Genomic DNA, 27,619 nt, shown 5'->3' with positions numbered 1-27,619 from the left:
GAATAAAGCCCTCAGGACACCGGGACCATCCTCTGCCCTCCCCGGGGGAAGCCCAGTGGGGCTGATGCAGAGTGAGCCCTGTAAACATCTTGGGACCTAGTGAGGAATGGTGATTTTTTACTACCTTTTTGCTTCTTTTTCAGCTGGATGCCTCTAGAAATCAGACTGGAGTCCACGATACTTTCAAATTCCCCATTTTTCCCCCCCGGTCTTTTTTTTTCCAAGACATTGTACCCAAGCAGATAACCCCAAAGAAACCAACATTTCAACACGCTCAAATCACACCACAGAAGTAAAACCATCTCCCCTGGTCTTTGCATTCAGCAACTCAGGCCAGACTTCAAACAAAGCTCCTGAAGCTCCTCTTCATCCCTCTGCCCTAAAACTGCCTCCCCCATGCTGGGCACTGTCCCGGCCACCCACCCAGGATACACAAAGAAAAGTGGGTTTTCCTGTAAAACCTCCCTGTGTGATTCCATCCTTCGCTCACCTTCTCTCCAGCAGGACCAAGAGGGCCGGGATCTCCATTGGGGCCAGAGCGACCTTTGGGACCTTCAGGACCATCCTCACCTCGGGGACCAGGAGGTCCGATTTCCCCCTGTTGACAACAAGAAAAGCATTGATGGGGCAGGCAGGTCCCAGACCCCTTGTTTATTGACAGCAACACCCTCAGGGATGCAATCAGATATTCTACGGAGCTGCTAAAGCAACTCTTGGAGAAAGCTGGTCTTCACCAAGAGCCCCAGAGGAGACTGTCATACATTAAATTGCAGAGCGTTATTAAAGCACCAGGCTTTCATTCACACAGCCTGGCCATTATCTCCCACAACAGCATCTTTTCCCGTGGCCCAATTATCCCATCTACACACAGCGTCTCTCCACCAAAACAGCCTTCATTAGCTCTGATTGCAACCAACCCTTTTAGCCACCTCCCGCTTCCCAAATCGCAGTCTGATGCGCAAGCAAAACCTGGGAAGTGTTTAATTGAGGGTTAAACTGGGTAACTGGAGAAGAAAGACTGGGCTGAAGCTTTTGTGCTGAAAATCATTAGGAAATCTGAGAGCGGAGAGGACCGTGCTATTAACATGAATTGTTGTGACAACTGCAGGTTTTGGCACACAAAACAACAGTTGTCATTTTGTCGCGCACGGTAACAGGAGAAGCTTCCACGCTGCGAACACAGACGGCCTTCTTCTCACTCACCAAGAGCTGGATGGACGCAGATTTATCTGCGGGGCTCCCGAGTGCCCCTCGCCCTTTCAGAGCCCATCACAAAACACAAAGAGCTCGCTGGTGGGAACTGGAGTCACCAGCTTTGTTTGAAGGAGCTTGTGTCTGTCTGACAGGAGCCACCTCCCCGGGATGCCACCTTCGCTCCTCCTTCCTTGGTGGGAAGTGGGGGCTGGGGAAGTTTCCAATTATTTTAACTGTTTAATTACACAGTTAAACACCAGGAGGAACGGAGCATTTCATTTCCACTTTTACAAGACTTCACGCAAGGCATGCATTTTTACTTTGAACACGGAGATGAACAACAGCAGAGCTTCCTTGAGCCCTGGGAGAGCTTCAGAGCTCAGGGGGGACACTGAGCCCCAGACGATGCATCACTCAGAGAGGGGACAAGGACATCCCCCTGTCCCCAAGGGCTGGGGGCAGAGGATGGACAGACAGACTGCATCCACTGCCCACATCCAAGCATCACCTGTTTTTTCAGGTGTTTCAGTGTGTTCCACTGATTTTAGATGCTTTTGCGAGCAGGCAAATTGTCCTGCTGCTAAAGGTAGGAGTTTGATACAAAACCGCACCCCTGGCAGTTTTCACAGTGCTGCTTTTGCTTCTATTAAAGTGTGTTCCTGGTAACTTCACTCTTCATGTTGATGGTATAGAAGAACATCAGGCTCAGCAAATGAAGATGCCTACCAGAGCCTAAATGGAATATTATGTGGGAAAAGACATACTGGAAATGAATACATGATATAGCTACATTGTGCAATAATCCTGGCAGTCAAAGCAGCAAGACAGGGCCCTCTATTATCACTGTTTATTTTACCTTCAAGGTAGGACTAGCACGTTTCAGGATTTACAGCTGCTGTACTTGACATGAACATGAAATTCCCGAGTCCCTGAGTTGGGACAGGATGTGCCAGAGGACTTTGACAAGCGTCTCTCTCCCTGAGCTGCACTTGCATGATAACGCCCAGGCTTGAAAGGCAAAGCCCTACCAGGGCCCATCGGTCACAGACACCTACCCGGTCTCCTTTGATGCCCATGTCACCTTTGAAGCCAGGGAATCCATCTTCACCCTAAATATCAGAGAGGAAAAAACAGACAGGGTGGATAGATGAAAAAATAATTAAAAAAAGCTTCTCTAAGCTCACTGTATGGCCCCTACCTGGAGGAACAAGATCAGGTCTCCCATTGCCCATCCCATTGGCTTCTCTAAGTCTGTGGTGTGCACAAATGGGCATGAAAACCCAGCCAGGCTGTGGCCACCCAGGTCCCCAAAGGATCACAGCAAGTATTCCCTACATCCCATCCTGTCTGCAAGTCAAGATCACAAATCTGGCCCAAAGTGAAAAATGACACCTTGCCAGTACCGGAAACCAATTCTTTCTGAAGTATAATTGGTTTTATTTGCATGGAGGATGTTTTACACCATGCTTTGAGGCAACCTCTAGGAAAGTGGCAATATTTCTCTCAGCCAAGGTTTAATTGCACAGCTCAAATCAATAATTTATTTTATCCTACAGCAACTCTCGCATAGGCAAAGACGACACAGTTCCCACAAAGACTTTTAAAGTTTGGAAGGATTCCCCAACTAAAAGGATCAGCTTTGCTAACAAATTGCTGGGGAAAGGAACCCAGCCTGTGTCCGCTCCAAAAACAAAGAGGTGATCAGTCCTTGGGGTGCTCAGCCTCTCTGCTCTAAGAGAACACCCCCATGCAGGAGAAAACATCTTGGGGAGCATCCTGAGGGACCAGTCTGCAAAAACACTCAGGGACTGTAAAAAGTCAATCCAAACATTCAGTGTTAACTCACCTTTTCACCTTTGGTGCCTTTTAGTCCACGAACACCATCTGCTCCCTTGTAGGGGATAAAACAAGATGTTACAAGGGTATAGGTAAGCTTAAGGATCAAGAATCATTAATCACGGTGATTTTGGCTTCCTACGATGTTGACAGGGGTATCTCTGCAAACTGTGATGTTCCAAAACACATTGCTAATAGAACACTGCTTGTAGGAAGCAGAACCTTGTCTGTTTGGCGAATGACACGCTTTCTCTAGACCTTTGTAATGTGGAACAGCTCCGCTTTAGAGGTAAACACATTAGCCAACCATTCCCTAATGGACCACTACGTCTCAATGTACAATTTTGCAAGAAATGACCAAGCAGCTTAGATTTTGACACCCCGCTTAAATTTTGAAGCCAGAACAGCAAATGGGTTTCTGCTATTGAAAAAGAAAGATGAAGTGGTTTAAGAGGGCTTAACTTCACCTACAGCTGGTCCCCAAGCTGTGTTGGTATCTGCTAGCACAGATCCCTGCAGATTCATTGGACCTTTGGAATGCACCTGAACTAATACATCTTGATAGGTATAATAGCAAGAGCTGAATGGGGAACAAAGTTCCCACTGCCTTCTTATCAGCATGTAAGTGCTGCAGGCAGCAGGAGCGAGGAAAGAGCTGGAACTCAAAGCACATTGCTGAGATGCCCAGGCTTTGTCCAACAAGCTTTTGGATCAGCAACATGAAAAGCTTGCTTTGTTTTAATAACAGGCTATTTTGTTTTATTAACAGGCCTTGTTAAAGTCTCCACATTCTGGCTGAGATTTACTTCGGTTGTAAACTGGAAATGATTGGAATGGGACTGAGCCATGCCTACAAAGAATTAAAAGAGAAATCTCTCCAAAGCGCTGAAGGATGCTAGGAGGGGTTATTGGAAAGCAGAGGATCCTCATGGCCTGCAAGAGGTTGGACGAAGGCTTGCCTGAGCAGTAAACATGCTCAGTGGTGGCCCTAAGCATCCTCAAAGGGCATCTGTGCCCACCAGAGAACTCAAATTGAACAAGCAACACCACAGACACTGGTTTTGCATCTTCCTCACCTTGACTCCACGTGGTCCTGGATAACCAATGGGGCCCTGAGGGCCTGGTGGACCCTGGGGTGAAAAACACATCAAAAAATCAACACAAAGGTGCAGCAATAAGGAGGGTGTGTGTAGAAAACCACATATTATATATCTATATCTATCTCTCCCAGGCATCTGTCTGCTTTAGACTACATGGCAATGGACATCTGAAAATAGCTCAAAATATCACTACAGGAAGATCACCCCGAGCAGGTGCACAGGGCTGAGCCAATGGCATATGACAGGAAAAGAGGAAAAGACAGCAACAACTTGTTAGAAAGAGAATTTATGTGTAAGAATGGTGATCTGTGTTTCAGATTAAAGAAAATAACAAGTTCTCTGAGAGGGAAAGGACATGTTCTGCTGTCTTCCCACTCCCAAACTATCCTGGTTTTGCTGTAACACAGCAGAACTTGTGATGATGATCACAGAGAGGAGTTATCGCTTGAGGTACAAGCTTTGGGTGATGTCCTTTGGCCTCAGTTGTAGGACAGGAGGTGCTCACAGAGCTCCCTTCTGGCACCAAAAGCTGCAGATCCCTGGAGACACCAGGAACTGCGCTGGACACGGCACCCGATACGTGCCCTGCAAAAACCGTCCTTCCCACCCTCACTGGAACGCTGTCTTACACCTGCATATACATCATATTCTTTATAGAACCCCGTTGGCTTTTATTCCCTAACTAAACAAAAACCTTTCCACTTCTCCCAGCCTGAGACAGGTGAATTTTTCCAGCCTGGCAGCCAGATGGAGCCGACAGGTCCAGCAGCATCCCAGACCTCGCGTGAGCATTGGCTGGAGACCTGCAGCATCAGCCCCGCTCCGAGATCACCTAAACGTTCACCGAGCATCTCCCAGCACAAGGAGTGCCAGCACAACCACTTATTAGCTTCTCATGTTCTGCAGAGACCAGCATTTGTCTTCTTTGCCTTGTGTGACGCCAGAGGACAAACAGCTGCAGCCGTGGGTTGTGCCCCGTGCAGCACACGAGCAAAGCTCGAGCGGACGCCCATCAAACTGGACTGCGCTCTAATCAAAGGCTTTTGACAAACGTAATGTTTTTCAACTGAATGCGGCACAGCGGGAAAGCAGATGGTAAATCTCCTGGACAGACGGACGACTGTATAATTCAAGGGCTCTAGCCTCCAGCAATATTCGCAAATATATTGTTAAAGAGGGACTTTGAGGGGGAGGGGAAGAAAAAGGAAGACTAGGAATACAAAAAGAGTTATTTTCTGCATTCCCTGTGTCATGAATGATATTTTTGTCTGATTAAGAGAAAGCTTCTGTTCACAGTTTCAGTGTTCACATCCACTGGGCTACGGAGTGCTACCTGACACGAAAACTGAGAGGAGTTAAGACCAGCCCAAGCACCAGAAAAGGCGCCCAAGCACCAGAAAAGGCGCCCAAGCACCAGAAAAGGCGCCCAAGCACCAGAAAAGGCGCCCAAGCAGATGAAAGCTGGGCTCAGCTTCCAAATTTCAACAGGCCTTGCTTCTTGCCCCCTGCACTGACCCACATCCCCCAGCTTTCTGGCCATCCCCTCACCCCACCGATGTCTGTCTCCATCCAGCAACCGTGACCTTCCCCTCAATGGTGACAATAGGTTGACACCTACCTGACTCCCTTTCTCTCCAGGAGGACCTTCCTTGCCAGGGTGACCCTACAAATAAAAGAGACAAAGGGAAGAGGGAAATGGTTTAGTGCACGTCTAACGCTTCAGAAGCCAACAAGCACACTCAGGCAGCTGTGGTTTATTTGTAAGAGAAGAGTTGCTCTCCAGAAAGCTCTTACTGATACAAGTAGCCTCCCTGAAGCCAACTTGTATGAGAAAGCTTCCCCCACTGGGGTCCTTGGTGGTTTTATACCTGGTTATTTTACGCTGTTACTTTTCACCACCTTTCAACAGAGAAGCACAAACCATTTTGCAATATTCTTCCCCTATTAGAACACCTCAATGAGTTCAGCAGCAAACACCATATAAACTTTGCAGACAGGAAAACAGACAAAATCAGCTCTGTGTGCTAGCAGACTTGTGGAGATCACAAGATGCCCAGACTGGTCAGAGCCCCTCATTAATTTCCTAATTCCTAGAGTCCATTACAAGATCCCATGACAAACGCTCGGCCAACCTGCATCCCCGTCAGACAGCGGCTGGTTGGGCACTGGCCAGCATTCCTCTTGGGATTAGATGCTGAATAACTCAACATCCAAGAGTTTCCAATTCATAGGCCTTTAGAAGCCTTTTGCTGGGGTTGCCGTCAGTAGAAAACAAAAGCGTGAGTTGCCTCAGATTTAGCTTGGAGGATTAGCAAGAAATGGGGGAAATCCATTAAAGTAGTTTTTAGTGTTAATTTTCCTACTGTTGGAGACAAAGTGGAGCCAGGATGGAAGGTGACTTTGGTTGGCAGTGTCTGTACAGAAGCACCAGGCTCCCTATGAGGGCACTCACTACACACCCGGGGACCTTTACTTTTAAATAAAGATGATGAGAACACATCCAGCTCCTCTAAACCCTCTAAGAACTTCTGCACTCAGTGGTTTCTTTACTTCTGAACTCCCTTCTAAATACACAAATGACTTTCCAGCAATATAACAAGTAAAATCACAAGACTATTTCCCATCAGCAGTCTTCGGAACAGCGATGTCAGACAAGACAGATTTCATAAAATACACTGGTTTAATAAAGAAACAAAATGACAGCTGTCATTTATACATCAACAAAATGCAGGGGAAAATGCAATCTGCATCTCTGGGTTTAAATGGCACCAAGAGCATCAGTGCACAAAGGGGATCATCCAGCCACACTCGCCTTCAGCTCCTGACATCTGCACGCTGGGGGAGGCAAAATCTAAGCGCAGCAAGAGTTCAAAAGCCCTTGTCTGCTCTACACTAAATCATTCCCATTTCCAAAATGCCCATCTCCATTACCGCTGCTAAGATCAAAATCTTGATTGACTTTCGCAGCGAGATGCTTCAGGCCCTGGGGGATTTTCAGATGTCTCCCAAGACCAATTCCTATTAAAAGAACTGGTTGGCAGGGGGGGTTGTGCTTCGACTGAGCAACCCATATTCTTACAAACCTACGCATTGTCTGTACATGGCAAAGGACCATGTCCACGCACACCCACGGGTGCTCAGCGTCGCAGGTCTCACAGCCTTCAGTCTGTACAAAAATAGACCTGGCATCTTCTCCAGCTCAGCTTCCCTGGAGGCTGCTGTAGGAATTTCACATTGAAAGCTGCAGCCTTAGAGACATTGTGGGCTTTGTTTTAGCTGCTCTGTTGACTCAGCTAACAATTGTACGGATGTTCAAAATGCCCTCCTAGGAATGATAATCCCAGGGTGGGAAATGCAATTTTTTTCTTGTCATACTCTGCATTTGCATTAGTGGAATGTAACTATTTCCCATTTGTCATTCTAAAAACCAGATGCCTCTGAGGTGTGTAAAAATGAGATCAGGTTGAAAGGCCAAAGATTTTTAAGACCAATTTCCAGGGGAAGGAGCAAATGATGTTTGAAGTAGGATTAGGAGGAAGCTGCAAGAATACGAAGCTGACAGGCAATTTCAACCTGTTCTTATCACCGTTCTGCAGCAGTGCCCGACAGCCCCGAGCGAGATGAGGACAACCCTGTGCCAGTGGTGCAGGATGAACAAACACACGCAAGACCATCCTCACCTCGGTGAGCTGCCAACCTACCTAAAACCGAGGGGAGAAACAGGAGAAGGGGAAAGAAAGGACCGAAGAGATGGTGAGAAGTATCTCGTGGTGTGATGCGAGGCTGAGCAAAGCTTGGAGCAAGGCCAGGACTTCTCAAACTCAGACCCTTCAATCCAGCCAAAACATGGGCAGGGCGAGCCTGACCTCGCAGGCTCACAGGGTGCACATCCCATGGAGCACCCTGCAATGGGTGGGTGCAGGATCTGGTGCCAAGCAGAGACCCAAGAGAGGAAAACTTACCGGAGGACCATCTGCACCAGGCATGCCAGGAAGACCAGGTTTGCCCAGCGGCCCCTAAAAACAAACAGTACAAAGTCAGCAGCTGCAATGGTCAGTCTCCAGAGCTCTGGAGGATGGAGCTTTTCAGACACACTTCTTGCTCTTCCTAGCTGTGAAAGGCTTCAGAGAGGTCATTCTGTTGGAAAAGCTGCCGTGACTTGTCAGAGTCTGCTTATTTCTCTGGGCAGACTCTCCCAGCACCCTGAGATGCTGCCAGCATCTCACACAGACACAACACAGCAATGAGAGCTCAGCAGGAGACAGTGGGACACGAAGCATCCAGCTGTTGTCCTGCGAAAGGGCACGATGCTGCACATGTGTGTAAGCACAAGCTGGAAGATATCAAACTATGGGGCCCACTGGACCAAGAAATGGCCGTTCGTTGGTGACAAACGGCAGGGAGATTCACTGGCAAAGGACAAGTGGAGCTGCTCCAATTGACTGCACTTGCTGCTATAACACTGTTCAATAATTACCTTTTTAATTAAGCAACCCCCTGATTTCTCACACCACAGCTGCTGTGTGACTCAGCACTGAAACCAGAGAGCCCTTTATCTGGCAGAACTGCTAATGGGCTCGTTTGCAGGAGAATTATCGATAATTGGGGTCCACAGCACGCTGTCAAGGCAAGAGTGGGATTCTCCTGGGATGCACGCTGTGTCTTTACCCACCGGGAGCTGAGCAAACACCGGGTGAATTGCTCCTCTGTAGGCAAAACAGTTCCCCTTGTTTAAACCCTGATGGTTGGGGGAAACTGAGGCCACAACCTGCCCCACATCAACAGCAGCAGCAGGGAGGAGGCAGAGGGAGCCAAATCCTCCAGCTCTTCCCATTACCATCCCACTCAGACTTCCAGGCATTTAGCCCACACAAAAAAGACAATTTTCAGTCCTCTCCTAATGCTTTACCATAGGCTGCCTTCAAAATGTTTCTCTTAAGAGGGGAAATGAATGCAAATATTATGAATTAGACGTAAACTGTGCTTTCTTGTCTCTCTTCTGTCTGGAATGAGAGGCATTAGACTTTCATAGACACGGCTGCAAACAGATGTTGCATATGGGGCAAAGGAGCAGCTGAAGTAGCAAATGCATATTAATGGCAACAGTTGTCTTAAGCAAGTATTTAAACGTACTTTTTCTCCTGGGGGACCGATTGCGCCTTGTGGACCTGGAAGACCCTGTGAAAAGAAAAAAGCTAAGGTCATTAAGTAACAAGTTATCCCTTCCAAACGCATTTTGGCAGCACCTCAGCTGAGCATCATTCTAGTGCCTGCAACGGCTGGGGATTTCCCCAGCTCCATTCATTCTCAAAATGTCTTGCAAGAGACGATAAAATTTCATTATTGCGCTGCATGCCCCCTCTGGAGAGCTGCACCTCTCTGCTGTGTGCAGCCAGGATCATGGAAACAGAGATGCTTGGAGGAGCGAGACTTGCTGAGAACCGCGGAGGAAGCTGACAGCAAGGCTTGCACATCTGTATTTCCCATCTGGCTCCGGAGCAACCTGACCGTGGGACGCTAAAAACCAGACGTGAGCCACAAGATGCGACTCGGCCGAAGAGACTGCAGGGACCTGGGTTTGGCTTCGCATCACAGCAGCAAAACCCAGGTGAGAACTGGGGGGTTGTGAAACCCGGGAGCATTTTCAGAAAGATTTTGGGCCAGCGATGTATCATCACACAACTTCCCAGCAAATCTCAATATTGCCGGTCCATATTTCCGCGGGGGAGTGAAGCTTGTTCAAAAACATCATTCCTTTTTCCTACCCATCGGAAAATGAGTTTTTCTCTTACCTGAGCACCTGGGTTACCCTGCTGTCCTGGGGGACCCGGCTCACCCTGGGGACCCTGTGAGGAGACAAGGGCAGGGCTGAAGGCTGGAAAGGCGAGAGCAGAGTCCAAACCCTCCCGCAGCATCTCGACACCTTCTCTAACCCACCACTGATACCCAAGAGCTCCTGGGAAAGGGAAACAGCTTCTCTCTGCGGTGGGATAGGGAGGGGTGAAGTGATTTTAGGGCACAACTCAGTTCTCTGCATGGACATGCAGCTCAAAGGAGCTGAGCTGGGCTTTAACACAACCTGGCTTTGCGTTGGGCTCTTCCACAGGGAGCCCATTGCAGCTGATTAGTACAGAGTATGAGGCACATAAAGGACTTTTTTTTTCCCTCTCAGTTGAATTACTATATTTTGATATTCATTAGGACAACACACATCTCGATGAAAATGTTTGATCTTTCATGGGGAAATAATGTGTAATTCCATCAGAAATTATAATAAATTAACATCCATTTGCTGTAGGAAGATAGTCTCTGTGGGTTTCACAGGCTCTGATAGGAATCTGGACCAGGCTAAAAAGCAATTAGCAAATCTAATTTAATAGAGTACATTTTACATTTTGCTCTATATAATATCTGAACCATCTGTAAAGTGTGCAGTGAGAACTTACCACATTCCCCTTGGGACCTGTTTGTCCATCCATACCAGCCACACCCTGAGAAAGGATTGAAAAAACAGCACTAAGAAAACATCTCGTTATTCTGCACCACAAAAGCGGAGAAATTGCCTTTAAAAAATAACAAAACCTTGGGAGTTACTTTGGACCATGTGGAAAGGGCACAATTTTCAAGGTGTTTGGTAAAGCAGTCAATTCCACAAATCCAGTTTACACTCGAAAGAAATCATTTCAGTGTTTTCCCCACTGGTTTAACCTGTGAGACAGAATCAGCACCAGGTCGAGCGAATCTCGGTTAAGTATCACAGCTGATCAGCTCCAACAGTGAGCAGGAGTGGAGTAACAAATGAAAAGGAAGGACTGGTCAAAAGACCTTGCTCAGGACATGAATGCATCAATCAACATGGCAGCAGGTGAAGCCAATGGGGCTGTGCTGCCTCGTGCCAAAATTAGGATTTGACCATAAAAGGCAGCTGGGGTCAAACACACCCTGAGCTTCTTCATTAAGGGGGTGAACATGGTACATGGTCAAATAGAGATGTTCCCCTGCCACGGTTTTGCTCTGGTGAGGCAACTTATCTGTGTGTAACAACATCCTTGAGTTTTGGAGCAGATCCCAAAACCTCGTTAAATTTCAGCAAGACTAGGAGCTCAAAGTGAAGATGTCTTTGTGTCCCAGGAGGGTTTAAGGGCTGCACAGCTCTCACCATTAAATGCTGACCCCTTTAACTCTAGCAGGAGCCTGGGTTTAAGTTTTTAAGTTCAGGGACTTTAGTGAGCTGCAGTGATTTATGGAGAGAGCCCCTGAGTCAGCACTTCCAGCAGCGCACGGCAGATAAGGTGACTGTCTCCCGAATGAAAAACAGCACCTTCTTTACTCAGCTTTCACCCGAAACATGAGCAAACTGCTTTAAAGCCTCACCAGCCCCCAGGCAAAATTTAATAGCAAAGCCACTGTGTTAATAACTCTCATTCTTCCCTTTCGGCCTGAGCGAGGCATTAATATTTACTCAGGTAGGCCAAAGCTTGAGCTGCTGTAAATGGACGTGACACCACTGAAAATGAGGGAGAATATGGACTCTAAGCCATAATATTTTTTTGACCACTCCTTTTTTTTTTTTGCACAGACATACAAAATTATGCAGCTGTATCATCTGCTTGAATGACTAATGGGGACGGGTTATTGTGCCTGCAAAGCTGAGGAGGGCAGCAGCGCCCAGAACTCACCGGTGGCCCGGGGGGTCCTGGTGGCCCCTTCGGTCCCAACAGCCCACGAGGTCCCTGTTGGTGGAAAGAAACAGGGTTAACATTCCCAGTGACACCCCCAGCGTGGATCGGGGTGAGCTTGTGCACGGCTGAGCATCGCTCTGCCTGGGGAAGGTCAGAGCTGCACGGCAATGACCTTGTTGGTTTTGCAGTAACAAATTTTACAAACCGGTAAGAGAAACCCTTGAATTATGAAGATAAATAATATAAGCACAGGCATTTATTCTTTGGATCGGAAGAGGACCAATTGAAACCTTCTTTTTTTTTTTTTAATTAATTTAATCATATTCTTGGGTTACCCTGTAATGCACACAGTGATGCAAAACACTTTGCAGCCAAGTCATTCTAGCTGGGGAGTATTACGAACAATGATCTGATACCAGTAATGGGTCATTAGAGTTAGCATTTCAGAATCTCTCCAGATTTAATATTTATCCTTGATGACCTACAGAAAAAGGTTTTCAGCCTGCAGCATAAATATATATTTTCAATGGCATTTGGTTCTTAAGCCTTAACCAGTCAGGACTTCTGGTATCATGGTGTTTTCTTTCCATTTCTAGCTTCCTCACCAGATTTAACCTTGCGCAATCTCCAGGGACATTGGTAGGATTGGAGCATCACATTGGATAAGCAGAGACATGGCAGGAGAATTGTATTAATTTGCAAACCACACCTTGGCACCACCTCTACCTTGAGCCTTCAGGTGGGTTTGTAGTGAAAGGAAAGAGATGGGGGGGTCTTGGGTGTGCTCAGCTGCAGATCTGAAAGCTCCTCTTTTAAGCACAAGCTCTTTCTTAAATTAGGGACTGCAGGGGAGCTCTGGGTATTAATAAGGGTGGTGCTTGCTCACCATTCAATTGTCCTTGATTGGTGGGTGGTTTTATCTGTCTGCCCAAACATTATACATCCCTTTTTTATGATGCAGAGAGGACAGAGGAATTAAAATGAAATACGCTACAGGATAAAATAGGGGACGTTAAAAATGTGCCTGATCTCTGAGGCTGTGGGATTTTTGATGCTGCGAAAGAAAAGCAGTTTGCAGCACACGCTGGATGCAGGGACCGGGTGGTCCATCCCAACCACCGGAGACCTTCATGGGCAGCAGCTCTGCACGCTGAGCCCCAGCAGCGCAGAAACTCTGCTTGGATCTGCTGGCGATGGGAATTGGAAGGAAATGGAGCAGAACAAAGAGAAAGACGATTTCACACCCCACCACTAGTTTTAGTTATCATTAAATTGGGTAAGACCCTCTTCTGGCTTGGGGCAGAGAAAGAGGCAAACATACAGGTTTAAATTGTATATATTTATAACAGAAAGTTTCCTGGAATGCAATTTAAACCTTTCCTCTGGCTATCACAGATATTTTTACTCATGTTGCTGAAATAAAAATAAACCTCCCTGCATGCATTATCATCAGTTAAATTCCTCTTTTGTTACTGTGTTACCTGAGCACATAAATGCTTTTAAGAAGTTAATAACCCATAAGTTATTGCTTAGACATGTGCTAAGGAGATAGCTGGGTTGATTAATCTTTTCCAGAAGTTAATCAGACATCTCATCTATAATTTAGTTCCAGTGAGTCCGTAAATGCCAACCCTTCCCCTTCTCACATGAAGTGTGTCCAACAGTTCCCATCAATTACCCTCGGGCCACCACGCTGGGCCTTAGAACAACAAAATAAGACATTTTGAAAGCAAAGCCGATGGTAAACGATAGAGAGATAATGTTCTTCTCATAACAAAGGAAATGCATTTTGGATTAAATAAGCAGCCGACAACTGTGCTACACACAAAAACCTACGGACAGCCAGCAGCTGAGTTACCATTGCCAATGAAGTGAAAAATACTCACTATTGAGGAAAAAAACATGCTTTGAGAGTCTCAAATTGTCAAACCAACTGTTTCTTTTCAGTGGAACGCTCCCTGAAAACCTCTCTTTGGGATGACCAGGAGGTTTTTGCTCAATACCATGAGCTCCTTTTAACCTTATCAGGACCAGGCACTCCCTCCCTCGGCAGCGCGGGTTCAGCTGCTCCATGCCAGCAGCAAGTGGAGGCCCAAACACTGACAAACTCTGCAGATTTATTAAGTTTTGTGCACTGTGAAGAGAATATTGACCCTGCTGAAGTCAGAACAGTGTCCTCCTGAGCTCAATCCCGCCAGGATTTCATCCGGAGATTAAAATGGGATCACTCACGCTGCACAAAACCAAGCGTGCGGGCAAGGGAACAGCACGGCTAATTGCTGCCATTGCCTGGGCAATAGTGGATAAACCCATTTCTCACTGGAATTTGCCATGAACGCTCACAAAAATTGTATTTCACATATGTTTACCATGCATAATTTCTACCCCAGCCTACTTACCTGAATCCTAAATAACACGTCTGAAAGAAGGATACATGCAGGAAAGGTATGAGACCAATCTAAGCTAAGCTTAAATTTAAAATTATCAGGTTTAAATTTCAAATGCTAGCCAGGGAGCAATCAAAAAAAATCAATTAAAATTTTGCTCGTTAAGGAAAAATAAATACAAAATTAAACCAAACAACCCAGAAAGCAGAGTTGTTACAGCAAAGATAACTGTCTGGACTGTTCACATGGATCTTTCAGCATGAGAAGCTCAGACCCTATAAGACCTCAGGTGTCTTGTTTAGCACCAGAAAAACTGCCCCACAGGCCCCCTAAACCAGTGTTATCATATCAAGACCTTGCCCAAAGCAGTGCTGCTGTAAATCGAGCCAAAGCAGGAGGTACTCACAGGTTCTCCAGGTAAACCTCTGGGTCCAACTTCTCCATCATCTCCCTGCTCAGCAGCAAAGGTGCAGAGAGAGAAGCAGCAAAAGAGACAGAACAAACCAGTTATATTTCAGTCACATCACAGGTGTTTCGTTCTTGTTAAATAATAATCACACAGCAAACCAGCTTCCCTGGAGTAATAAAAGGGTAGCCGTGCAGAAGGAAGACCTCGTAAGCCTGGAGACTAATTCTGCGTGTGCAGAATTTACCGAGGATTAGAAATGCTGTAAGGATACTTCATAATTCATGTCGATGTTTATCAAGATGGATTTTGCTAATAGACAAGATATTATAGAAACAATTCAGGGCATGTAAATCAATAACCACAAGATTTAGTACCAAACTAAATGGGAAGCCACCATGGGAATGGGATTTAGCCAAGTTAGGGATGCTAAGATGGTTTAGACAGTGGTTCCCTTGAGTTGCTTTTAAATCACCCAAAACCTGAGGCTCCCTCTTAGGAAATGAATCCCAGCAGCCAGCCCTTGTAAACCTTCTTCTTCTCCTAAAATTCAGCTCCTCTTCCCAGTTTTCCCCTTTGAGATTTTCTCCCTGCACACCTCAACTGATTTCTTTTTCTCTTTTGGATTAAAGATACTTGTTCTCCCCCAGCAAGACATAGGTTTGGTCTTTTCAACTTCAAAGCACTTTCCAGCTCAACTAATTAATCCTCACAACCTCATGGTGAGGAAGGTGTTATTATCTGTCCTTTACAGAGGAAACAAATAGCCACAGGTGGAAAGAAAACATCTTGGAAGGGGATTAGAGCCTGGGAAATCCATACTCACTCCTCCGATTGAACCACACGCTCCTCACGGCCACGGATTCAGCATTTTCAACCTCTGCTCCTAAACCAGCCATTCTAGACCTGCCATCGCTAGTCTGAGCTTAGCTAAAGGCCTTCGACTATTTACTAAACAGTGTGAAGGGAGAAGCAAACAATTTAATCCTTGACTCCCAAGGTCTGTCTGGAACTTCTGTTCCCCAAGTCCTGCTGCAATTTATCGGACCTTGGAAAATTAGAAGTGATAGTTTGCTCATCTAGAGAATGAATGCTTTTCTTTAGGTTTTTTTTTTAACAAAACCTGAGTTTTCTGACCAGATCTTCAAAAATAAATTCTTCTTTTCACTCTTCTCCCCATCTCATTGCTCTCCTTCCCCCTCTCCGCAGCATCCCCGGGACACAAGGACCAGCAGCAGAAGACACACTGGTGCTCATGCTCTGGCTCTCTTGCCATGTCTCTGGCCGATACTGCATCTGCTTCTTGTTTACAGGAGTTCATTATGAATTCAAAGGATTGCCGAATCCAGAGACCGACTCACCCTCTCCCCATCCTCTCCAGGTGCTCCCGGAGGTCCGTGGGGGCCTGGCTCACCCTATAAAGAAATGCAGAAAAAGCTTCAGAGAAGGCAGACAGGCTCTGGCAATGGAAAACACTGGGTTGACATTGACAAACCAAACAACAGGCTTGATTTTTCTGTCTGTTCCATGTGCTGAAGGTGCTTGTAACATCCTGGTTCCCCTGTCTGTGCTCAGCCCCTCTCCACCTGCTCAGGGCTCCAGCACCAACAGACCAATGTCCTCCAGAGACCAGAGCTCATGGATTTACTGGTACCAGTTCAGCCAGGGTCTGGGGACTGAGCAGGTGCTGGAGCTCCTTTGGGAGAGAGCTGGGGCTCTGCACACTGTTATTACTTTACCCAAGGCATGCTGTTCCATTTCTAGCTGATTAAGCATCTCTCTCGGGCACCGTCCTCCCTTTCCTGCGTAGCTTGTAATCACGATGTAATCTCCGCTGTTCAAACACTCCCCTGCCTTACAAAGCAATGGCTGCGCTCTCCAGGGAGGGGAGGCACGAACAGCCTGCCAAAATAACACACTTCTGACATTTTTTCACCATTGTTTAATTATAAAGCAAAGAGAAGAATCCCATTATGTTTTTGGCAATTTCCATCCATGACTGCACTGTCTGAAAGCAGGTCTTGCTTCTTGCTTTATTTTTCAGTCTGTATTTTATTAAAGCGTTGAGTTTTTTTTCTTCCCCAATTTCAAGCCATCCCAGAAGGATCTCGCAGCTTCCCAGGATGTGGATGCTGATCCTGGGAGGGATGCTGTGACACCCCACAATCTCTTACTCATCCTCTCCTAACTGGACCATTGTGGCTCATCCCCAGCAATAGGTACCATCCTCCCAGCACCTCCTCCCGCCAACGTTTCATTACAGACAGTGGCCAAAAGACAAGTGCAAGGTAACTTACTCTGTTTCCCTTCTCACCAGGCAAACCAGCCAAGCCATCAAACCCTCGGTCACCCTAAAGGAAAAAACAGTTCAGTACACGTTTCCACCTGCTGTTGAATAACTTCCCAGTTTGTTTCCTTTCTGTCTCAAGGAAGGATCCGTTTTCTCCCTCAGACATTCAGCCTTCAGCTCCCATCAGAGCAGTGATGATTTCAGAGTTACAGATTTAAAAAAGCAAAAAGCTCAAAGTAATTTTAACTCTTCCCTCAGCACCTACAGTTTTAAATGGTTTTCCATGTGGATTTCAGAGCTTCTCCAGGGGATTTCTCCATGATTTAAAGCATCTCTGTTCTGGACAGGTTCTTCTAGTTCACTGTGGGTCTGTTATTCCATGGAATTACAAATGGTAATCCACTGGTAAGCAAACTGGACACTACCATTCCCATACCTGACAACAGGTTTCCAAACACAACCTTGAGCTTTACTACAACCCATCCCATACACCCTTTTAACCATCCTGGACACTCCAAGGAAACAAATACCTAAGCAAATAAATTCTGGAAACTGTCTTGATGAAGTCAAGGTCAGAAGACTGACTTCTTTTGACCTGAAAAGCAATGTCATCAGCTGGTAAATTTGGTGACTTCACATGGATGCTTAAGGGTATTGGGAAACGGGTGGTAAGTGGAGAGCTCATGGTGAACCATGGCAAGCAGCAATAGTTTCTCCTCTTTGAACTTGTGCCCTGTGCCAGTCCTGGGTGTTCTGGGGGGAAACGGGGACAGGAATGCACACAAACAGCCTTTTCCCAAAATTCCCAACTCTTGGACAGGAGAGAAGACACAGGGGAGTTTGCAAGTGGTGGGTGACACCATCTCCCAACACCCAGGGCAGAAGGCATCGAGCACCACCCAGCAGACAGAAAAGTCCTTTTCTCTCTCTAAAGAAGTGAAGCCACTTGTATTTTCACATCCTAACGGCACGTGAAAATAGCACCAGCTCCTCCCTTGCACAAATCCTTTCCCTATTAGCAAGGAAGGGAAAGTCGGTTGCACGTGAGCGGCTCAGAGGACGGACCAGCCTGGCCGAGGTGCACCCGGGGCAACCTGCAGCTCTTTCCTTTCGGCACCGCTCTGTCTCTGCTCACAGCAAATCTCCTTCTCCTTTCCAGCACTGCTCATTATTCTGTTTTCCCTTCTTCCCTGGCATCTACTCCTTTGAGGGCAGTCGACACTCATTAAAGCACTTTACTGGATAAATGATTTGCAGTCTCCTGTCTCTGTATCAAAACCCCCCATCTATTCCAGCTCTAAGTATCTACATAATAAAGTACTTAAACCTTCTAATACATGATTCCCTGAGCAAACTTTCTCTGCATCCAATTTCAGTGGAACAGCTTCTTTCTTGCTTGATAATACCAGCAGATCTCAGCTTAATGAAGGGATTTTGTCTCAAATAAAAATAAAGGGCATTAAAATTCCTCACCACGCCTTCTACATTTCCTCACTCAGTTAACAGCTATTTTTTTTGGTAGTTATATTTCAGGACGTTTCTAACCGCTCATTCATGTTTGTTTTTCATAATTGGGATTCCAAAGTATTTGTTCTACAACTGCAGCCAAGGGAGCATATTTCATTCTTAAGAGGATCCAGCAATTAAAAAAAATTGCATTAAAAAAAGGAAAAGGATTGCTATTCCACCTTCTAGGTGTGCGTTTAATTTCCCTCTCTCAAACAGGGATTTCACAGGAGTCGCTGGACCATTTCAACGACCCCCTCCAAGCAAGGTGGGCTCCTTCTGCCAAAGATCCCTCAGTTCACGCTTCGCTAAAAAGCAGATGCGGATCCCAATAGCAGGTAAATACGTGGCGCTACCTTTGGTCCTGTCTGGCCTGGCATTCCCCGGGCGCCGTCGCTGCCAGCTCGTCCCTGCAACAGAGAGAAGCAAAGTCAAATACAAAGGGTAAGGCAGCGCCGCAGAGACATCTGCTCTTTGGTCTGCGGCTGAATGAAGTCTTATTTAAGTCTGAGCTCAGTGGCTGGGGAGCAGTTTCCCTTGGCGAGGGGAAAAAACGCTGGTTTGTTTTTGAAGCAGCATCCCGGGCTCAGCCCGGTGCTAATGAGGGGTGCGAGACAAACGGCAGCGAAGATGCTTCGCTACATGTGATGCTGGGACATGGTCATTGATTTTAATTTGGAATAATTATCTTCCAGCGCATTTGAAGATATGCTAATGACGCTGTCTGCAAATTGAAATGAGATTATTTTTAAGAAAGCCAGAAGTGGGTCACACAAAAGACTTTCTCATTTCTTCTTCTGGCAAGACAAATTACTATGAGCTAGAGGATGGTGTAAAATAAAAAGCAGCATCAGCGATGTTGAGAGAGCGAGTGAGCACAATTTATACCAGCTCCAGAAACCCTCTGGGGACTGAACCCTCCTCACGTACTACTGAGACTTGGGGACCATCCAAACCAGCCCAGGGCGTTTATGGAGATACAACCTCAATGTCACAGAGGGGGAAAAAAAGAGACAAAAGAGCGGGAAGTGGACAAAAGCGTGGATCTGCAGTTGTCCCCACGCCACTCGGCTTTAACTCTCATCCCCATTTGTGTCTGCCCAGATGGATGGAGAGGCCCTGGACAAGCCACCCGCTGGCTGCCCGCCCGCTCTTGTGCAACGTCCTCGGCGCTCAGAAACCGTTTGGCAGCAGAAACAATTTTGAGCAGTAAACTGTAGTTAATTCAGTCATCAGCGCAGCTCCCAGGACACTCACCCTGCGGCCTGGTTTTCCTGCTGGACCGGGAGGACCTTGGATGCCTCGTGGACCCTGCAAGGCATCGAGGACAGGGGAAAAAAGCCGTCACCAAAAGGCAGGACAGACAGACCCAGCACCCACTGACATCACAGATCAGCTGCTTCTGGGGCTGTCTGGGTCACCATGGCTACAAAATGGGATGTGAAGCCCACAAGCAGAGCCCATGGTCCAAAACACACAGAAAAGGCTCAGGACTGAGCATCTCCAGATGGGAATTGCGCACGTTTAGCCACAAGGAAGGTTTTGCCCTGCAAGCAGCTCCACATGGCGGAGACAGATCACTTCCCCCACCATTATAAAAATGGGAATTTTCCCTTAATGTATGATTTACGGCTTGGAAGAACAATTTCCTGAGCATTAGTGAACTCCCCATGCTCCAACCTATCTTGTATTTACAGGATATCTGCAGGGAAGGACTACCACCTGCAGAATTTTACACTATTGGCTTCAAGTATGTCTTGAGTCTGCATTTGGATACTTGAAGGGACATTTATATGCAAACCAGATGTTCCCATGCCTTCCTACTTTCAGCTGGCATTGGGTTACTGAATTGCTCCTTCACAACATCCTCTAATGCAGGACTGGCTGATCCACACCTTCATTTCATAAAATCACAGAACAGTTTGGGTTGAAGGGAAAATCAAAGCTCATCCAGTGCCACCCCTGCCATGAGCAGGGACACCTTCACCAGCTCAGGTTGCTCAGAGCCCCGTCCAGCCTGGCCTGGGATGTCTCCAGGGATGGTTCATCCACCACCTCTCTGGGCAACTTGGGACAGGTTCTCACTACTCATTGCAAAAACTTTCTTCTCCATGTCTGGCCTGAATCTCCCTCCTTTAGCTTAAAACCATCACCCGTTGTCCCCCCCTGGTCCCCTACTTCGCCCATACTCACCTGAGGTCCCATTTCTCCAGCTTCTCCCTTTAGCCCACCACTGCCCGGGGGTCCCTTTAGACAGAAAATGTGATTTATTATTATTATTATTTTTATCTTTCCCCACAGTAGAGCCAGAGGGAAGATTCCAACCATGCTAAAAGGGCCACTCATGCATGTGACCATTCACGCTGGGTCTGCTCCATCCATCCTTGCCCATTCACTTACCATGGGGCCCGGCCGCCCCGTCAGACCCATCGGACCCGCCGGTCCCCTCAGCGCCAGCTGCAACAGAGACAGAAATGCTGCTCAGTTGGTGTCTTTGCTTCATTATTGAGATGAGACAAAGCCACCATGGTGCCACCACCCGTAGACATCCTACACTCTGCTCCATGCCCATAAAATACAGAACCCCTATAGAGATGCGTATAGACACAGATCAGGGCAGACGGAGGGGCGAGGAGTCACCTGCGTTTACACCAGATCAGAATCTGCATCTGCAGGTCAGATATCTTTTCCATCACTATATACACACAGAATTAAATGCGCACTTCTAATAATAAACTACTGAAAGCATATAACAAAACTTTGCCCAAGCAGGCTACAGAGGTTTGCTCACTTATCTTTACAATCCCTGTTCAGTTTAAGAGGAATTTTCGTTATGATCCTACTAGTTCAATTTTGGAGGAATTTTTTCCTCCTTTTTTTGGTTAATATTGAAAATCCTGCGAACAGAACAACAATTCCATTCACAACAGCGAGTTTTTAGCTCAATAATTAAGTAGTCACGTAACCAAGTCAGTAATTTCCACGGTGGGTAATGGGGCTGGGTCCACACTTTAAAACATCACTCGGACAATTCGTTCCCTCGTGACAATTCAACACAGTTGTAATTATCTGTGTACTGCAGTAATCAAAACCTACCCATGATTGCACTTGGAATAGCATAAATATTTCACAAATGCTAGATTATGTGGTATCTTTTCACAACACCCCATTGAAAGGGAGCTGCTCTGAAACACTGCCGACTGGGACAACCTTCGGCGTGTAATAACAGCCAATTTTAAGGGAATAAATCAAGCTAATAACGCAACTAACAACAGCGATAGCACAAAAACCAAAACCTAAATAAAGGAAAGAAGATATTCTCTCCCCTGCAGGACTCCTTTTCCATTCCTGCCATATCCTGTAACTTCCACACAAAAAGAACGAGTCATTTATTTCCCTTTTTGCTCTAGTATCAGAATTGTCTGACGATATGTTGAAGTTAACCAAGAAACGGACTTTTTACCATTATGGAAATATTCAACTTTTCATCCACAGCCCAAAAGTCACCCAGGATTTATTTGTTTTTTAAATTTTTCCCCAAAATGGAACATTAAAAAAAAGAGAGAGAAAAAGGACTTTAAGTGATGGGAGGGTCTTTGTTTTTTCCATAACAGTCACAATTTGCAACAGTCAGAAAGAAAGAACAAAAACAGAGAGTCTGAGAAAGCAGATGCTTCTCATGAAATGTTCATCTGGTCAAAACCCCTATTTCCCAGCAAAATAAAATGCTGATGGAACAAACCATAGACAGCCTTGAAATTAAGACTGACAAGGTAACACCAGAAACCTAATCCACTCATATTATTCTCAGCACAAGGTTAATGGACAAGAAAATGCAGTGCCTGGTAGCATCAGAGCCCCGTACTCTACCTGAATATGTATAATAGCAAACTCCAGTGTAAAAGGGGAGTTGGATGGAAACCAGAATAGCCCGGGCTGAGCCAAACCCCTTCATTATAAACCTAAAAGGAGCATGTGCCACCCAGCTGGGTGGAGACCCCAATGGACCTTGTTTGGTTTCAGGGTTCAATGAATTGCTTTTTAGCCCATTTCAGCCGAATCACCCAAAAAGTCTGTGCTAAAGCAACTGCCAACAGCTCTGAATAACTGACTGGCCATGTCCAAGCAACACAGCCCAGCTGCAGACAGATGTGGGCACAGTTGGATGAATGCATTTGGCAAGGAGAGGAGCAATGCCCCCAAAGCTGCAAAATGCCTCCCTAAATTAGCTGGTATTTTCTGCAAGGGTGTGGTTATAGCCCAAATTTGGTCCTTCTTGGGCAAAAGTGGGGCAAACGCAGCAGGAGGGCGTTTGTGGGGCCCCCACATGTTCCCTTTGGCTGTATTTGTGCCTCTTGCATCTCTGCATTCAACATGTCCACGATCAAATGTAACTTCACACAAGCACTCCTAAAAGAAAAAATTAAAAGCTGTACTGGCCAGAAATTAAGTTTTATTTTGAACAGATGAATATGAAACCTTATAGACTAAGGAATTCATCTAGCCAGGGAACAGGAGCTGTACTGGGAACGTGCACTGAGCCTCCATAATAAACACTGCTGGGGATTATTTGATCATTAATCAATAAGGTCAGCCGAGGAAAAAAAGGTTGCATGGATATGTGTTATGTATTTCCAAATAAATACACTAAAGGAAATTGCAGTCTGCCTGCTGAGGCTCGTGGAGCTGGGAACATCCTACATCTGTGACATGCATCTAATTATTACAATTTACTGGAAAAACTGAACAAAAGAAAGCCCCTGCAGCACATACCCAAACTGTTCATATAACCAGATAAACAGCAAACGCTACTGAAGCCAACAGACCTATTTCTACTGGCACCAGCAGACCTGGTCCAAAGTCTGTAGGAAATTTAAAAGCATTTAAATTTACATTTTTAGGGCCTGGCCTGTTCCTTGCCATTAGTAAAAGGTCAAGTCATCCAGATATCATCACCTCAAGTCATGCACTAATTCTATCTCAGATGAGAGGCTGTTACCACCACCAGCACCATGGATGGTGCAAGTATGGAGCCATCTCCTCCGACATGTTTATTCTGGTCAGCTTCCACAGGTACCTGCTACATCCCCACCACCCTTCACTTACCCTGGCCTGCTGCAGGATGGCTTGGGCTTGGGCCTCCTGGGCTGAAACGAGAGGTCCTTTAGAGCCAGCATCTCCTCCTCCACTAAAGCGGAACTGATGGAAATGAGATAGAGAAAAACAGGTCACGGGGTTGTTGTCTCTCCATCGTCACGCTAGCCTGACTCCTAAACAATTCTGTTCAGCATGACTGACCCAACCCCATCACTGTCCTGCTAGACCAACCCATTAGCCATGGTGCTCTTGGGTCACCCAGTTCATGGGCACAAACCAACCGTTTTCCACGTCCATACCCGGCACAGCAAATTCTGCCAGTTCGAAGCAACGCACAATAATTAGGATTGTAGGCTCTGAACTGTAAGGACCTCACATGACATCTTTCAAAACTAAATGCAAAGTTCTCACAAGGCTGATATTCCCCACGCAGATGCTGTTGGCCAGGAGACCCCCAGAGATGGGGTTGTATCAGGCTATTTGGCAATAGCTGCCTGTTTGCCATGGGACAAAGGCTGCATTGCTCAAGTGCCTGCTTCAAAAAACAGAGTTTGGCCTCTTGTTCAAGCCAGGATCTTCCCGCACACGAAGGATTTAAAACAAAACAAAACCAAACAGACACTAAGTTTTTATTTTTCCAGACTTGAAAGGAAAGAAGTTTAATGTTTTCTTCTGCCTCTTCCACCCCCAACAGCTACGTGCCCACTCTCCAGGACACACACCCTTCTCTTGCCTTAATTGCATGTGTCTTTGGGGTTTTGCAAGCAGGACTTTCCGGGCTGCAGAACCTACTTGGACAGCTCTCACCTCCACCTCACCTCTGCATTTCACTTGGTTGGCACTAGGTATGCAACCACATTCAAGGAGATGCAAGTTGTAGGCCTACGGTTGATTACTATAGGGGCCAACCAACGTACGGTAATGGTCAGCTGAGCTCCATGTTGAGCGCTTGGCCCAGGTTGTCCTAGGCACCCTGCCAGTAACCTACCCAAGTATCACCCTACCATCTGGAACCCGTACAAGACTGCTGCGGTTTTTCACTAAAGACTCTTTCCCTTTGGTACCTAACCACTTATTTTCAGTAGCTGGTTTCCTTAGGGTTTTCTCACATCAAAGCAGACACAAAAAATAACCATGTCTTTAGCATCCTACGACCAAGAAAGGCAACTCGGTACTTGCTAGCTTCACATATGACAGAAAAACAACGCAAATTAACCTCTGGTCATCAAAGGAGACCAGTTCATTCAGGTACTTACAATTTCAGCACCTACTCTGAAGAAGTTAAGAGGCTCCTCACCTTAGGAGGGAGAGTTCTGCTTGGAAATCGGGCCTTTGGAGGTGTCTTCACTTGCTTCTTCATGACTTTCACCCTCCAACATCATGCCCAGCCTGAAGCATTTAAGCTTATTCATTGTTTCTGGAAATTTAAACTTAGCTGCTCTGCGCTTTTGACCAGTAAAGAAGTTATAGTGCTTTGCAAAAAGTAAATTTACAAGGGGAACCATCTGGATCCATCTTTCATACCAAGGAAAATGTGTCCTTGGTGTAAAAGAGATAGAGGACTTCTACAGGAACAGGCACTAAGCAGTAGCAAAGCCAAGAAGCCCAACTCATTTAAATGCTTTTTTAATTATGCCAGTACTTACAGGCAACATAAGCATCGTCCCTGGTGGTCCTGGTAAACCATCTGCTCCTGGAAGACCTGGGCGGCCAGGTGGTCCCTGAAGAAGGAGAAATAAAAGTAAACTTCTGTAGTGTCATTTTAGTCCTGCCCATACATAAGTAGTCATGGTTGTAAAGGCATTATCATGATACAAAGGACTCCCTGTCTTGACAGACAGGCACTGACCATGTAGACATACAAACTCGATGACAAATTTTGTAGAAGCAACACAGTTGCAAGCAGACGGAAATTCTCTTCGTAATTCCCTCTTCTTAAATCCTGCCCCCACATTTCCAGGGTCTGCCACATGCAATTTTTGAGTGAGCAATAAAAATCTCTGCAATGTTCCAAGTCAATGGAATCAATGTTTAGTTAGGTCTGTTAAAACCCATTAAAAAAAGTACAGGAGACATCATAACTCAGGTCAGTGAGATAGAAACGTGGAAAGATAAATGCATTTCTGTACATGTTCAGTCATCTGGGTCATTCCATTTTTCTCTCTTCTGTCTTTTTTCTTTAATCCTATGAGGCTACTTCCATCTATGATGGAACGACCCCGTCAGTAGCTGTAAATCAACAAAACTCCGAGGATCTCAATGGAGCTGTGCTGATTAACATCAGTTGAGTCTCTTTAACTTGTACTAAAGAAACAAGTATGCAGTAAAATATATATTGATGAAGCTATAAATAATCAAATACAGCCAATTTTCTTAAGACAGCCCATAGATTATTTGTATTCCCAACTGCGTACTTAGCAAAAAGTGTAAGTTAACCCAAATTTGCACATCCATCCAGAAATCCTACATGCAAATGAGGGTGACATCCAACGATAATAATAAACCCATCTATGGAGAAACAAAGCTCTTGGAAGGGCAAGAAACAAACATCTATATTAGTTCTTAATCTCCTCAACCTGCTTGGAGCCCTCTAGCCCATACAGACACCAAATGAAAGCAAAAATAAAACCCTACCATGAGTCACAGATGCATATGGACACAGTACAGGGACACAGAAGAGCCAGACCTTGTCCCAGAAAGTCAGATGCTCACCCCACAAGGCAAAGGGAGGTGGATAAAGGTCGGAAAGGGAGGAGGGAAGGAGAAATAGGTAACAGAGTCCCTAAAAATCAAAGCATATAACAAAAAACCACTTGATACGTTATCCTTGCCCCACCATCTGCCAGCAAGACCTTGGTGCATGTCTCTGTTCTCTTTTCTTCCATTCTCTCTATATCACGTTCAACTCCGCATTTCCCTTGTCATCTCCCTCTTAAAAAGGAACCCAAAACATCCAGTCCAAAGCTTCAAGCACTAATTTAGAGCCCAGCACCAGGGCTGGGGTTAAGGGCTGTGTGTGCTCCACCCTGCCCCAGCATCGCTCTGGCCGGACCAGCACCACAATTACAGGGCAGAGCCGAGGGCTGCACCGCGACCGGCCCGGAATAACAACGCTGCTCCCGGCGCTGCAGCCGCTGATTTATCAGGAAAAAAACTAAAAACAAATAAAAACACACCACCAGCAGCTCCCTCAGTGCCGAAGGGAGACTGAATAACACACCAGCCCATCTATTTTTCAAGACAAGCTCATGATGTTACATTCATGCTGTTTACTTAGTCTGGCCGACACCGGAGTCCCTGACTCCGCTGATGAGGTGCAGGGGCAGTTCCATCTGTTGGAGCAGAAGCACAATAAATAATTTAGGCCAGAGTCACTTTATATAATAAACTTTCTTCCTTCTCCTTTAACTCTGGTCCTGCATATGATGGATCAGGAAGGAGCTTATTTATCTCTCAGTGTGTACTCTGCCTGACAAACGTCGATGCAGTGTTTTTACCCATAAACGCCTCTTTTTGTTTCAGGTTGGGCGTGGGAGGTCTTTTCCTTGTGGGGTGGAGCAGCAGGGGGCAATGGTCTGGAGGAAAATCAAACCATAAAGCACTTTGTAAATTTAAATTCATGAATGCCTTTAAGAAACGCAGCACGCCAGACTCGCAGTTGGTGTAAATCTGTGTCACGCTTACTATGTAAATAGAGATTTGCTGATATATAGCAGTTAGAGATGGGGACTTCAACTTTCATTTGGTGCAGTGCTCTAAAATGTTACACTGAGTGCAAACGCTAATGCAATATTTCAAGGAAATGTTTAAACTGAAATCTTGGTGTTTTACTGCTTGGGCTCCTCGAGTAGCAGCCAGGGACAGAGTGGTGCCCAGCAGCCCACAGTGCTAAGCCTCAACATTTGCCTTTAATTGCCTCTCTAGGATTGTTTTTTTTTTCACCATTTTCAGTCTCAGAGAATTACACAACAGAAGATCTTTCTCACAGTATCTGCTGTCTTCTAGGTAAAGCAGTGTTTGCCATCTGATGGAAAACAGGGCACCCTGAGAGCATCGAGCCTTTCAGAACCCCAACAAGGAATTTAGGGACCTTTTACACTTTGGAGATGCAAAGCTGGACT

At 46.1% G+C, this 27,619-nt stretch overlaps 1 protein-coding gene across 2 annotated transcripts in view; it reads right to left on the bottom strand.

Annotated features, from left to right (window-relative positions):
- COL5A1 (collagen type V alpha 1 chain) overlaps positions 1 to 27,619 on the bottom strand; it is a 139,152-nt gene that overhangs the window by 36,588 nt on the left and 74,945 nt on the right. For both annotated transcript variants that reach the window (XM_065853747.2, XM_065853746.2), the window contains exons 12-30: positions 25,145 to 25,219; positions 23,508 to 23,600; positions 20,802 to 20,858; positions 20,595 to 20,648; positions 19,659 to 19,712; positions 18,758 to 18,811; positions 16,903 to 16,956; positions 15,967 to 16,020; positions 14,606 to 14,650; positions 11,810 to 11,863; positions 10,577 to 10,621; positions 9,923 to 9,976; positions 9,264 to 9,308; positions 8,093 to 8,146; positions 5,749 to 5,793; positions 4,107 to 4,160; positions 3,041 to 3,085; positions 2,250 to 2,303; positions 491 to 598 (exon numbers count right to left, since the gene is read on the bottom strand). In XM_065853747.2, the coding sequence (XP_065709819.1) occupies positions 491 to 598; positions 2,250 to 2,303; positions 3,041 to 3,085; positions 4,107 to 4,160; positions 5,749 to 5,793; positions 8,093 to 8,146; positions 9,264 to 9,308; positions 9,923 to 9,976; positions 10,577 to 10,621; positions 11,810 to 11,863; positions 14,606 to 14,650; positions 15,967 to 16,020; positions 16,903 to 16,956; positions 18,758 to 18,811; positions 19,659 to 19,712; positions 20,595 to 20,648; positions 20,802 to 20,858; positions 23,508 to 23,600; positions 25,145 to 25,219 (1,098 nt within the window). The remainder of the gene's footprint in view (positions 1 to 490; positions 599 to 2,249; positions 2,304 to 3,040; positions 3,086 to 4,106; positions 4,161 to 5,748; positions 5,794 to 8,092; positions 8,147 to 9,263; positions 9,309 to 9,922; positions 9,977 to 10,576; positions 10,622 to 11,809; positions 11,864 to 14,605; positions 14,651 to 15,966; positions 16,021 to 16,902; positions 16,957 to 18,757; positions 18,812 to 19,658; positions 19,713 to 20,594; positions 20,649 to 20,801; positions 20,859 to 23,507; positions 23,601 to 25,144; positions 25,220 to 27,619) is intronic.

This window comes from Patagioenas fasciata, chromosome 20 (assembly GCF_037038585.1).
Source record: "Patagioenas fasciata isolate bPatFas1 chromosome 20, bPatFas1.hap1, whole genome shotgun sequence".
Taxonomy (NCBI): Eukaryota; Metazoa; Chordata; class Aves; order Columbiformes; family Columbidae; genus Patagioenas; species Patagioenas fasciata.
Note: the sequence above shows the minus strand (reverse complement) of the source record. Positions and strands in the feature narration are given on the sequence as shown.